Raw genomic sequence first — 12,102 nt, 5'->3', positions numbered from 1 at the left:
CCTTGACATTTGCATTGATTGCCGCACGTATGTATTTACGCAGTATGTAGGCCGTTAGCAACAGCCAACAAGTTAGCTTAAGAACAGGCTAACAATTGCGCCACACAAATATTAAACTCATTTGTTTTCGAGGCCACCAGTATTATCAAAAACACGGCAAAAAATAACTGCGGAATAAACGAGCCTGTATGTAAACAGCAAAGTTTAAAAAAGGAAAAGAAATTGATCTTTCGCGTCTGCGCGGGTTAAAATGCTAACAGTTAGCTCCTGCTAATGCTAATCACAGAGTGCCTTTGGCGTGTTTCTCTACATCCATATCATCTTTTACAATTACTCAACGTAACGTAACACATTGGACGGCATTCTAACGTGCTCTGAGAGACATCGTGTTAAAAAATACAACATCACATTACCTCACGTCCTGCCGCTCTTTGAAGTTAGTTTGACTGAAGAGTTTACTCTGAACAAATATCTCGGAGCAGCAGCGCAGCCGAGCGAGTACTTCCACTTCCTGGTCCTGTCGTGGAGCGGTCCGACGTGAAGCTCACATGTTTTGTTATTGCAAAAATGTATTAAAAATAAACATGATTAATTACAAAATTGCAAATTAAATCAGATCTCAAATAAATTTCCCTCTCGCTTTAATATATATTTTTTTACTTAATTGTTTTATTATACAAAATGTATTTCATAACATTGCCAACTGTTTTTTTTACATTGTAAATAAATAATGCAAAATTGAAAACAAAAATACAAAAAGGTACAATATACATGGGATCTATGGATAGCTCCTGTACACACCTAAAATCTTACAAAATAACACTGTTTAAGGCGTAACAGACTTGGCTCACGCTGCACTTCATAAATGATTCTCAACACCACTGTTATCATTTGATGTCATTTTTCTTGACGTTCTTGATTGTGAAAGTTCATAAAGCAGTTGTGGTTGCGTGAAATACAGAGAAAAACACAGCATTTGAGACACAGGACTCTTGATGTTCTCTGACAGTCCCCAAAGCGACACCTGCCCCCTTCTCCTTCTGCAAGCTGCTCAGGCCAGTGTCCCAAACCATCATAGCGGGTGGTAGCATCGGGAAGAGGGTTTTCATGCAACAGACTTGGGTTTGGGGTATCACCAGGTGTATGAGCATTCTCTGTCGGATTGGAAAGGGAGTCCTGGGCATCTAAACTGCTTGTGAGGATCAAAGCTTTTGAGACTTCCAGTCTAAAGGCAAGTAGTGTTAAGGGTGTTGCAACATTTTCCGCATCCCGTCTATACAGCAACCAAGAATTGATCAAAGCAAGATCAGTGAGAAACCAGAGAACTGTTTGAGGCCAGCGATTTGGAGAAAAAGCAGAGGGCGGGATAGAATAGAGACTTTGTAGATTTTTGTTGAAAAGAGTTGATATTTGTGCCTTTTCAAAATTGTCAGTCAGGGTCGCATTGTTTCTTTGGGTATTTCCTGTTGTAGAAAGGATGAAGCCGCAGTTTGATCTACGCAGCATCAATTTCCCATCAGAGCTTACAAACTCATCCCCAATTTGTCCTTTTGCTCCTTCTACTTGACCAGCTCCATGTATGCCAGCTGCTAAAAGGCGATCCAGCATTGCAGGTGTGGAAAGTTCCTGCTTACAAAGAAAAACCATGCTTTCTTTAGGGGCCAATCTCTCAGCCACATGCTCTTTGTCTGACAGATCCAATTTAAGATCAACATCCAAAACCATCCCACCAAAATTGACTAATGTTGTACAATGAAGCGAGTGCTTGTTATTGTTAGTCTTTCCAGTTAGTGGGAGTGGATACTGATCTATGCCATAATCTCCCTGTCGCTTTAGAGAACGACAGCCTCTCACGAAATGCTTCAAAACTGGCTGAATTTTCCACAAAGGATCAGCATTGAATGTTTTGTGGTGTTGAAAATTGTTACAGTGCTCGCTACTAGGAATATTTGAGAGGTTAATATTGTCATCTCTGCTGGTACTGCTGTTTTGTTGATTGTCTTGAGGATAGGCGAGCTTCAATAGACGAGACAACTCGAGAAACCGGGACAATGGCATGGCATCAGCAACCAATGGGACCTTAGTCAAGTCCTCCCAGTAAAGTCGGGGACTGGGATACTGAAACAAACAACATGTATCACCAAAATGTTTTTTTTTTAAAAAGCACAAAACTCTAATAAAATCACAAACCTTGAGGCTTCCCATTGCAATGTGGATGCCGACAAACTGTGCAACTTCCTTGGCAGTGACTGGGCGTGACATGTTGGCAAGTTTGTTAGTGCAAAGTGAAATTTCTTTCCAAGTGTCCCAGTTGAAAAATTTAGAAAAGTAAATAAGCGGATTTTTGACAGCGCCTTTGCCTCCTCTTTCATGAGCTGTAGCTGAAGATGCAGATGAGCTACAAAGTAAAGCAAAAGGAAAACAGTAGAGGTGACTAAATATATTAATAAAACAAAGAGAAGACCGCGAAAAATCCCAAAACATACCCGATATCTGACTGATTTGGCGAGTCATGCAGCTTTTTGTACAAGTGGGCCATTATTTCTGCTTCAGAGTCGACATGAGAATCAACCCATTCAGATGAACCATCCTCTTCATCTGAACTTTGCAACAGGAACTCACGAAGGTTTGGAGTTGTCTCACTCTCAGACTCAGCACCTGGGGAGAAAAGTACTTGTTAAGTAACTACAAGTAAACGGTACAAGCAAAGTCTAGAGATAGGAAAGAAGCATACAAACATGCTTCTTATATCTAGTAAATATGAACTTAAATACTTCTATATACAGTGGGGAAAAAAAGTATTTGGCCAAAATTCAATAGAATGTCTATGTGAAACTGACCAAATACTTTTTTTCCCCACTGTATATTGGTACTTATTTGTTCTATTTATTTCATTCATAACTAATTATTAAGAACAATGAACAAGTTGAACACACATTGTTATTCATAATGTCTTATTTAGCACTGAAGCTCTGAAGATGCATCTATTCCACCATTTTAATCACTGACACTCACCTTGTCCATCAGAAGGATTATCAAGCCCTGGTTCTGACGACACTTCTTGTGCAGCAAAGACAATACTACCTGTCACAACAGATTCAGCATGAATACATTTCCTTTGTAAAATTATAACTTGTAGAATTACTCATTCTTACTTGTTGTAGCAGTCTGCTCCGCCTGATGGTTGGCACTGCAAGCCTCAGATGATGCAGGTCGACTGCTACTTTCAGCCGGTCCAACTAGAACCTCCCTCTCCTCTTCTTTGACTGAGAAAAAGTGGCACTGGCTTGAGGTGCAGTTTTGAGTTATGCCACTGTCTGTTGCTTCCATAGCTTAATTAACCACAAAAGAACATGTTAATATTTCAATCATAGTATTTTTTATTTCATGCTTTACACAGCTAATACTTACAGGGACTCGAGGAGTTTGAGTTTTGCTCTATGCTCCACTGAATCTGTCCATCACACTGTGGCGTCTGCCTGCTCTCTTCTTTTACAAAAACAGCCCTTATGTCCTGATTTTGTGGCTGCACAGTGGCAATGGTGACACCTTGTGTTGAATCAGCAGTTCTGTCCTCCATCTTGATCTCTTGGTTTTCATTCTCCAAAAACTAAATAAAATTGGACAAAATGTTAGGAGCAATTTAAGCATATTAAAAGTACTGTATTACCCTCTTATGACAATGGAAAGTATTTTATTTGCACTTGCTTTTTAGTGTAATCAATAAATGTTTCTGTTGATGTTTTATGTATTGATTTAATCTTAATTAATTTTATGAAACTGTGAAGCACTTTAAATTCCCTTGTGTATGAATTATGCTCTACAAATAAAGTTGCCTTGCCTCTTGATGGTTAAAGGTACACTTTGCTTATTGCTAGTTGTCAAGCTTGTATTTAAATACAAGCTATAAGCTATAAGCAAGTTTGACCACTGCTTACAGCTAGTACTTGTGCGGACAAGTACAAGTTTGTGGACATAATACTCTTCAAGCTCAGAATCTCCAGAATTCAGTGAGTCTCTGACCTCTAACTAAGTGTGGGATTCATTCTGCTTCTGATGGATGATTGTCTCCAGAACAACAAAAAAGTTAACGCAAACCAATTATCTATTGTCTAAAATGTTTTGGTAATTTTTAATAAAAACAATTGTGATCAGTAATTTACAAAATTATACCTCACCTAATCACACCTAAAATGTAAAATGTTTCCGTCACACTGTTTATATGAATGCAGAATTATAGATTTGAGGTTTGAATATACTGCACTATATTCATAAAAAAAAATAGTACCAATAGAATACAATATTTTACCTGTATTTGGTTGGTCCCTTTATCAGCAGAGTGGAGGCATGTAGATATCACCTTCTCCAGGATGATGCCAGGAGACTGATCTCTTTCCCAGTCGCCTCCATCTTGCCTTTCTTCGTTTGCATGTGTGCCATTTCTGCTGGATGCAGGTTCTCGCTCCTCTCTTGCCTCTTCGTCTCCTATCAAAGACGGCACAAAGGCAGGAGCTACATCCTTCTGAGGAGAAGCTTTCGTGATAATCTGAAGATGTTGGCTTTCATCTTGGCAATTGTCCGAATCAGAGTCTGCGGCGGGTTTTTCGTACAATATTTCACAGTCATCTTGCTTTGCCTGTTGTTCCACAGACACCTCTCCTTTCTCAGCCTCGTGCCCAATACTAGTCACCCTTATTTTTTGCTCTTGTTTTTTCCTTTCGATTACCGTTTCCTCTTCTTCTTCCTTGATCTCATAGTGATGCGTGGAGCAGGACACTGTGTGCAAAGTTGGATCCGTTTGTTTGTCTGCAGGCCCTTCTCTTTCTGTTTCTTGTTCTGTGTCTTTATTCTGCACATTTTCATCTTGAGACAGAGACGAATCATCTTTCTCGCTTTGTTCCCCCACAGTGACCAGATCGACCTCAAGAACCAAGTCCTCCTTAACATCCTCATCAGTGGTCGCTTGGACTTCCATATCAGTGCAGGATTTATGTTTGTTTGCATCTTTTAATCGAGGTGACGGTCGGACAACTTCTGCCAAGCTAGAATTCAGCCCACTTTTATCACCGTTTTTACCACCCGTGCCGTCCTCATACGGACAGTAAACGTCACACGGAGGTACACGTAGAGAAGGTGATGTGTTCAAAGCTGGGAAAGAAACACATCGTTCCCTCTCCAACTCTGTCATTTCAGGCTCAGTGTCCCAGCCTGTGCTCAAACCAGCACCATTAACATCTTGCTTTGGCAATTGGTAAAGATCTATCCGTGTAACTCCTTCAAAAAGATTCCCATTTGTAAAAGTAATACCAGGACTCTCTACAATATGCACCGTTGCTTTATGGTTCTGAAGCAAAGAAACATCGCTGAACCTTTGTCCACATTCCTTGCACTCTATGGACTTTTTGGATGTTATTATTCCTTCAGTTTCCACTTTTGAGGATGCTTTTCTCTTCCTGGTTGGTTTAGGAGGCGTTGCTTCCTCTTGCTTTTTGGAAATAAGAGAGGACAATAATGTAAGCACTTTCTTGGACCTCCCCCCTTTTTTCTTGCTTGCAGGTGAGGTTTCACTCGACGTAGGGCTGTCTTTGCCTTTGGGAGATGTTTGGGCCTTGCTCAATAACACATCCTGTGTCTTACCGGAGGCCTGTAACGGATCTAACTTGTGCACCTTAATCTGAGGTTGTTTGTGTCCTTTCAGCAGCAAAAGAGAATCTTGAATAACGTGAGAAGTAGACTCAGCCTTTGATTGTGGACTTGACTTTTCCTGTGCTTTGTCTGCTGCTTTCTGTTTGTTTGTTTCAGTCTTTTCCTTCACACTTTTGGACTGGATCATTTTTTTCTGTTTCTTTTTGAACACCGGTGAGGCAACAGCAATATGCTTCTCGTTATTTTTTGTCGCTACGTTCTGCTTTTTCTTGTTATTTTTACTTGTGTTTTTCTGCTTAGGTGTAACATTATTCTCTTCGGATGAGGCAGGTACTTCTACCTCTGCTGTGGAATCGGAATTCACAGCTTTCTTGTCCTTTTTCCCTCGTTTCTGTATCTTATTTTTAGGCGGGGCCTGTATTTTATTTTTAGGCGGTGTTTGTGTTTTATTTTTAGGTGGTGTCTGTGTTTTATTTTCAGGCGGTGTGTCTTTTAAATCATCTTTAGTTGGTTGCTTTGATGTTTTGTTTGCTTTTTTACTTTGCTTTCCTTTACTTGGGGGACCAAACTTCACCACAAGATGAGACTTTTTTGTTTTTTTACGTTTTGTTGCCTGGGTTGGAAATTCGTCATATATGGATGATACGAATTCCTGCATATTTCCCTGAAAGAAGAAGGCCTTGGGTGGTTTTCTTTTTCGTACTTTCACCAGTTCCTGAGCAGACATTACATTTATCGGTAGGTCAGAAATTGGCTCAACTTTATCCTCTTTCACTTGTGTGTTCACCGTTTTTCCCTCCATCTTCCTCTCTACCTTTTTCTCGGTGGCCATGGTAACCTGAGGCTGAGTGGTAACTTGTTCAGCAGTTACTTCTTTGGCCTGCTCCTCTGTTGTGTCAGCCTTTTCTCCAACATTTTGGACTATGCAGTTGGTTGGCGTCAGTGAATCATGCTCGTCTTGCGTCAAGGTTTCTTGAGGACTGAAAGTGCACACAGGGACCATTTGTTGATCAGTTTGTAGCGGTAACATTTCGAGCTCCACGGTCGACAAAAGGGACTGAACAGACATGCTGGTCTCCTGCTCACTTATTGAAGTAACAAGAGGCATCTCAAGTGATTTATTTGGCTCTATATTCTGTGTAGATGTGGAAGGGGGGATTTCAGCTTGAAGAACATTTTCAGATTGCTCAAGCTCTGCAGTTGGAGTCAAAGCAGGGGTAAGTTCAAGCACAATAGTTTGATTCAAGTTTGGTTGGAGATTCTGCGCTAGGACATTGTTCGGACAAACCATTTCATCTGTGTGCTGCTGATAGTCCATGCTAGTCTCTATCGGTTGTTGAAAAATCACCTCTGCCACTGGATTATCTGCCGTATTAGGAGGTATCGCAGAGAAAGGTGGGTTTAAAAGCTGTCCATCAGGCGTAATCGGCTCGAGAATAATTGTCTGTTCCATTGGATCGTCTAAGGTTCTCTGATTTAGTCCCATCATGAAATCAACTTGGGGCTGATCCATAGTTAAAGTTCCAGGTTGGGCGAACTGCTGTACCTCGAGAGGTGGCGCGTCGTGTGGTACTTGACCCAAAATGACCACCTGGTTCACTTTTTGGACATTTCCCAACGATTCAATGAGTCTGCGAAGCTGCTCAGTGTCAATATTAGCGTCCACTTTTTGCAGAGGTCCGTTAGGTCCGACTTGCAGGAGTGATGGCTGAGAAATTGATATTGGAGTGATGATGGGCGTGCACTGCTTGACCAGTTGAACACCCGTTTTGGTCAACGCTGCCTTTGAGATGTTGTGCTTTTTCTTCATGTGGTAGTGCCGCGTCTTCGTACTTTTAAAGGTCGCTTTGCATAAGGAGCAGGCGTAAACTATTGAAGGTGCATCTAGAAAGGGAGAAAAAGAAGAGTTAACAAATGTTGTTTATTCTGAAGTTCTGCCACACGAACAATGAGTCCAAGATAAAACAAATTAAAAACATACATGTATTAAGATTAGGCACCAGCCCACTATCCTTAAGGTTAGTGGCTAGGGCAGGGTCAAGGTTAAGCTGATTAATATATTTTCACTCTCATGACTTGGGTTGACCAACTCATATACGGAAAAAAAAATTCACACCCGGGGAACATAGGTATTAAAAATATCTAGTACAAGTTTAGTGTGTAACCTACTCAAATGGGTTCTAACCATGTAATTTAAATTCACATCGTTTTGTATTATCCAATATCACAAGCTATGTGATAGTTGCCTCACAGGGATTTAAATAATAACTAACTCGGGCTGTATGCTTATAAAAAAGCAATTTTTCTAAAAAAGTATTGCGCTTAAAATTCAATTCATGGTGCACGCAAAAAATTCCGAATCGGGAGGGTGCAAATTTGAGAGAAGAAAACATAGAAAAGCATAGAAACTAATCCATTTCGGATAAGGCTGCACATTGTACAATACTACTGACCACTTTAACACACAGTATGGTCCAATAAAAATCAGATCCATCAGATTTTGTCAAAACAAGACTGACAAGGATGAAATTACACACAATAAGGGAAATCATTGATAAAACTGATGTTTTGCAAGTTCTGTTAGAAAACAACATGTAAATCTGAGTCGGATGGAAGACCTCAGTGGATTTGCCATTGTGTATATTGTGGCTTCTTGTGATATAGATTTTGCCTCATCTAATATTGTGCAGCCCTAATTTCAGAACATTTTTGTGGATGTGTAAACTACACATTGAGCAGGTTTTAAACATATTAAAACTCCATTCAGATTTAATATTTTCCTGCTTGCAAAGAATATTGTATCGCGTGATCAATTGCAGTGTTTTGCCATTTGCTAATTGCAACCACTCAAAATTAAGAATTCGTACAGCCCAATTACATGCCTTTGTATTTACTTCAACACAAACACTGACAGGACAGTTACCTTCTTTCTTTGACTGTTCTCCTTCTGGCAAGTGGGAATCCATGTGTTTCTGGAGGGCTTTGGGCATGGTGAACCTCTTTCCGCACTCCTTGCAGATGTAGGGCCTCTCTCCAGTGTGTGTGCGACAGTGATACTTGAGCAGGGTCAACGTTTTGCACGGCTTCCCACATTCTGTGCAAGTGTAACCGTGCTGCCCAAAATGAATCTTTTTATGATTTGAGAGCTCAGACAGTTTGCTGAAGGTGACGCTGCAGATGGGACACTTGAAGGGTTTCTTCTCTATGTGAGTCTTTTGGTGGACCATGAGCTCAGAGGAGTTTGTGAAATGGCGGTCACAGACGTAGCAGGCGAAAAGGGCATTCCTCAGAATGCACTGCTCATATTCAGCGGGATGACTTGCCTTCAGGTGACGCTCCTTGCTCTTGTGATCACTAAATATTATGTGACACTCAATGCACTGGAGTGAAATCTGAGATGCTGAGTGATGATATGAAAGAGAAAGAAGAGATAGTGCATTAATGGAAACTACTGCAATATAAAAGAATAATGTTAGTCTATGGAGAAGGTTAGCCCCCTAAGATGGTGGATGGTGGAGTTTAATTTATAACATTGCATCTTAAACTCTATTGATTTACACTGATGTGGAGGAAATATCAAGATTGCCTTTTACTGTCATAATGTGAATTATATCTCTGTAAATTACATTATCTATCTACATGAAACAAAAGCTGGCACCAGCTTTTGACTGAATAATTTTTGAAATATAACCATTTTGCATTTAAAAGTAAAGGAGCTTTCTACAAATCAGATATGGTAACGTTAAGAGGACTACCCAATGATTTTGAAGAGGTTTTGAATGCAGGCTACTAGTTACCATAGACATGCGCTAGCCTAGCACTAGCCTAGCACCACTAAACTCTTCAAATATAAGGACTGCATGAATAAAACATTTTAAAAATCTCCAGAAATCAACAACACTCTGCATGACTAGGAAATGAAGGGATATTTCAGGGAAAAAACCTGAAATATCCCTTTAATATATCACACCGGCATCGAATTCTAGGCCTGAACATTGATACTCACAAGACAGTGGTGTAGCCAGATGTTTGGACATGTCAATCTTCAGTGGATCGGTCATGGACTTTTTTGATGGAATATATTTTCTTCCATCACGCACAGGTTTGTCTGGCTTTTTAGGTTTTGGCTTCACATTCTTAACATTCAGGTCATTACCAGGAGGAGTGCCGTGACATTGTGAATTTGAATTGGGCTGCGAAGAGTTTCCCACTGGGGTGGACTCAACTGTTGGTGCAGCTTCTTTAGTGGCAGGTGTCTCCGTCTCTTTAGTGGCAGGTGTCTCCGTCTCTTTAGTGGCAGGTGTCTCCGTCTCTTTAGTGGCAGGTGTCTCCATCTCTTCAGTCTCTTCCAGAGCTATTACTAATGTGTCATCATGGTCAAGCGCAGACAAACGATCCTCCTCTTGAAGGCTTGATTCATTTAGCATCAGCTGTGGATCACTGTCCATTGATGTTTCAATGGGATCCGTGTTTCGTTCATAGTTCATCTGGACTGAAGTCTGCATGTTGGACAGCTTCTTTTTGACCAACCTTAAAAATAAATAAATAAATAATGAAAACAAATTTAAGCACTGAAACAGAAGCATTAACAACCATAATCACAAAGCTGTTAGCATATAAGACTCCGTTCCATTCCATGAATATTAAATACATCTGTGAAATATTACAATAGTGACGTCAATGATTATAACGAAATAATAACAACAATAATAATGCATTGTTTAATATGATGATAATTGTCATTTTAATGTAGGCAATAGAATGTAACTCATGAAGGTGCATGCACATAGTTGTGTGTATGTGCCTGGGTAAAATCGAACACATGAATCTCTGCTGTTGACGGTGCATGCGCCTTGTTATGATTATTATGGCATTATTTATTATTATTTAGTCAAACTGCGTTGACGCTGCTTTAGAAAAATGTACTATTTCAACTGGACTTTTAGTATTGATTGGATGTTGTATCAGCTAAGACGCTTCAACAGTCATTGAACTGTCCTCATCAGTTTGGTCCATGAGACTGAGCACTGGTCACACAGCTGTAGGTGACGACCCATTAGGCCACACCTGTGTTAAGATGCTGTTATTAAAGTACTGTGAACAATTGCTCCCTATGGGAAATGTAAGCAACTGAGCACATGCGTTTCAGTCATGTATAGGGCTGGCCAATATATCGATATGTTTATGAATGAGATATGGAATTAGACCATATCGTGTTTATCAGGATATTTCAAATTCAGACAAGCTATTAAGTGAACAAAAAGAAACACGTAATCTCAAGACTTTTTTTTTTTTTAAAGTTACTTATTCTTAAACTGAGCAATTCATTTTGTTCTATTAATATATAAACGCTGCTCTAGTTTATTTTCAAGGCTATTTTTATTTAAGATGTTTTTTTTTATTTAAATGTGCACCTTACGGAGCTTTGTTATACAGTGTTTTCATAGAGAGTTTTCAATAAAACTGCTCGTATTTGGCTTTGACTTTGACTAAACATTTAATTTCACAGCTCTCACTTTGCGGACAAAAAAAATATCGGGATATATATCTTATATCGATAATATTCAACCAAAATATATCGGGATATGACTTATGGTCCATATCGCCCAGCCCAGTCATGTAACCTTATTTTCTTCTGATGTGAATGCCTTTTTGAGGACACTTATTTCTTGCTACATTATTATTTGTTGTGGATACAGTCCTCACATTGTATCACTGTGAAATGCCAATGTTTATGTCGAATGTCCTGCTTCAGCCTACTCCTTCCCCGAAGCTATGACTGTTTAATGTGTATTTTTGTAAATTACGAAGATGTAAACTGCTCAAATAAACTAAACTAAACAAAACAAAAACTCTTTTGAAGAGGTCTTTTGTTATTCAGGCAGCGACAGCTGGTGTGCAAAGAATGAATGGACTTAAACCAGTTGTATAACAAAAAGGCAGAACACACCAAGACTGCAGATACTAACATGGCCTACACATTAGCAAAGGTAAGACAACAGTGATTTATTGAAACTGAATTTAAAAATATCGCTCCGTAGTAATATTACAAAATTGTTAGCCTGTTAGCTCTCGACACTGATTTGCGATAACATCCCTATTATCCGCACTGCTAAAACCATGCCACGAGCCTATTGTTTGAGCTGGGCTATAATATCTGTACGTTCAAACACATCCCAAAATATTACGAGATGATGAACGTTACCCTATTTCATCCAGCTGGTCCACACCGCCCAAAACATCCCAGCCTCCGTGTCCTGCTCATGTCCTGCTGCTGCACAAAAGCAACAGAGCCGCTGCAAACCTCGTGACGTCACGCATGACAACACTGCGAGGAATTGTGGGAATTGTAGTCTCATCGGTGGAAAGGAGAGTAAGGATGTGTACAAGGGCAGCGATACAGTTCGGGAAATTCCACAGTTACCATGGAGATCGGCCATTTTTGCAGCTGTTAGT

General features: G+C 39.9%; 1 protein-coding gene across 1 annotated transcript; it reads right to left on the bottom strand.

Moving 5' to 3' along the window:
- Positions 1 to 725: 725 nt before the first annotated feature.
- Positions 726 to 11,960, bottom strand: znf576.1 (zinc finger protein 576, tandem duplicate 1). Its single transcript, XM_079560763.1, has 10 exons — positions 11,852 to 11,960; positions 9,653 to 10,176; positions 8,570 to 9,046; positions 4,310 to 7,530; positions 3,412 to 3,610; positions 3,156 to 3,332; positions 3,016 to 3,084; positions 2,487 to 2,658; positions 2,191 to 2,398; positions 726 to 2,118 (listed from the first exon to the last, which is right to left on the bottom strand). The coding sequence occupies exons 2-10, from the start codon at positions 10,149 to 10,151 to the stop codon at positions 898 to 900; spliced, it is 6,243 nt and encodes a 2,080-aa protein (XP_079416889.1). The 5' UTR covers positions 10,152 to 10,176; positions 11,852 to 11,960; the 3' UTR covers positions 726 to 897.
- Positions 11,961 to 12,102: the final 142 nt, after the last annotated feature.

This window comes from Gobius niger (genome assembly GCF_951799975.1).
Source record: "Gobius niger genome assembly, chromosome: 8".
Classification (NCBI taxonomy): Eukaryota; Metazoa; Chordata; class Actinopteri; order Gobiiformes; family Gobiidae; genus Gobius; species Gobius niger.
Note: the sequence above shows the minus strand (reverse complement) of the source record. Positions and strands in the feature narration are given on the sequence as shown.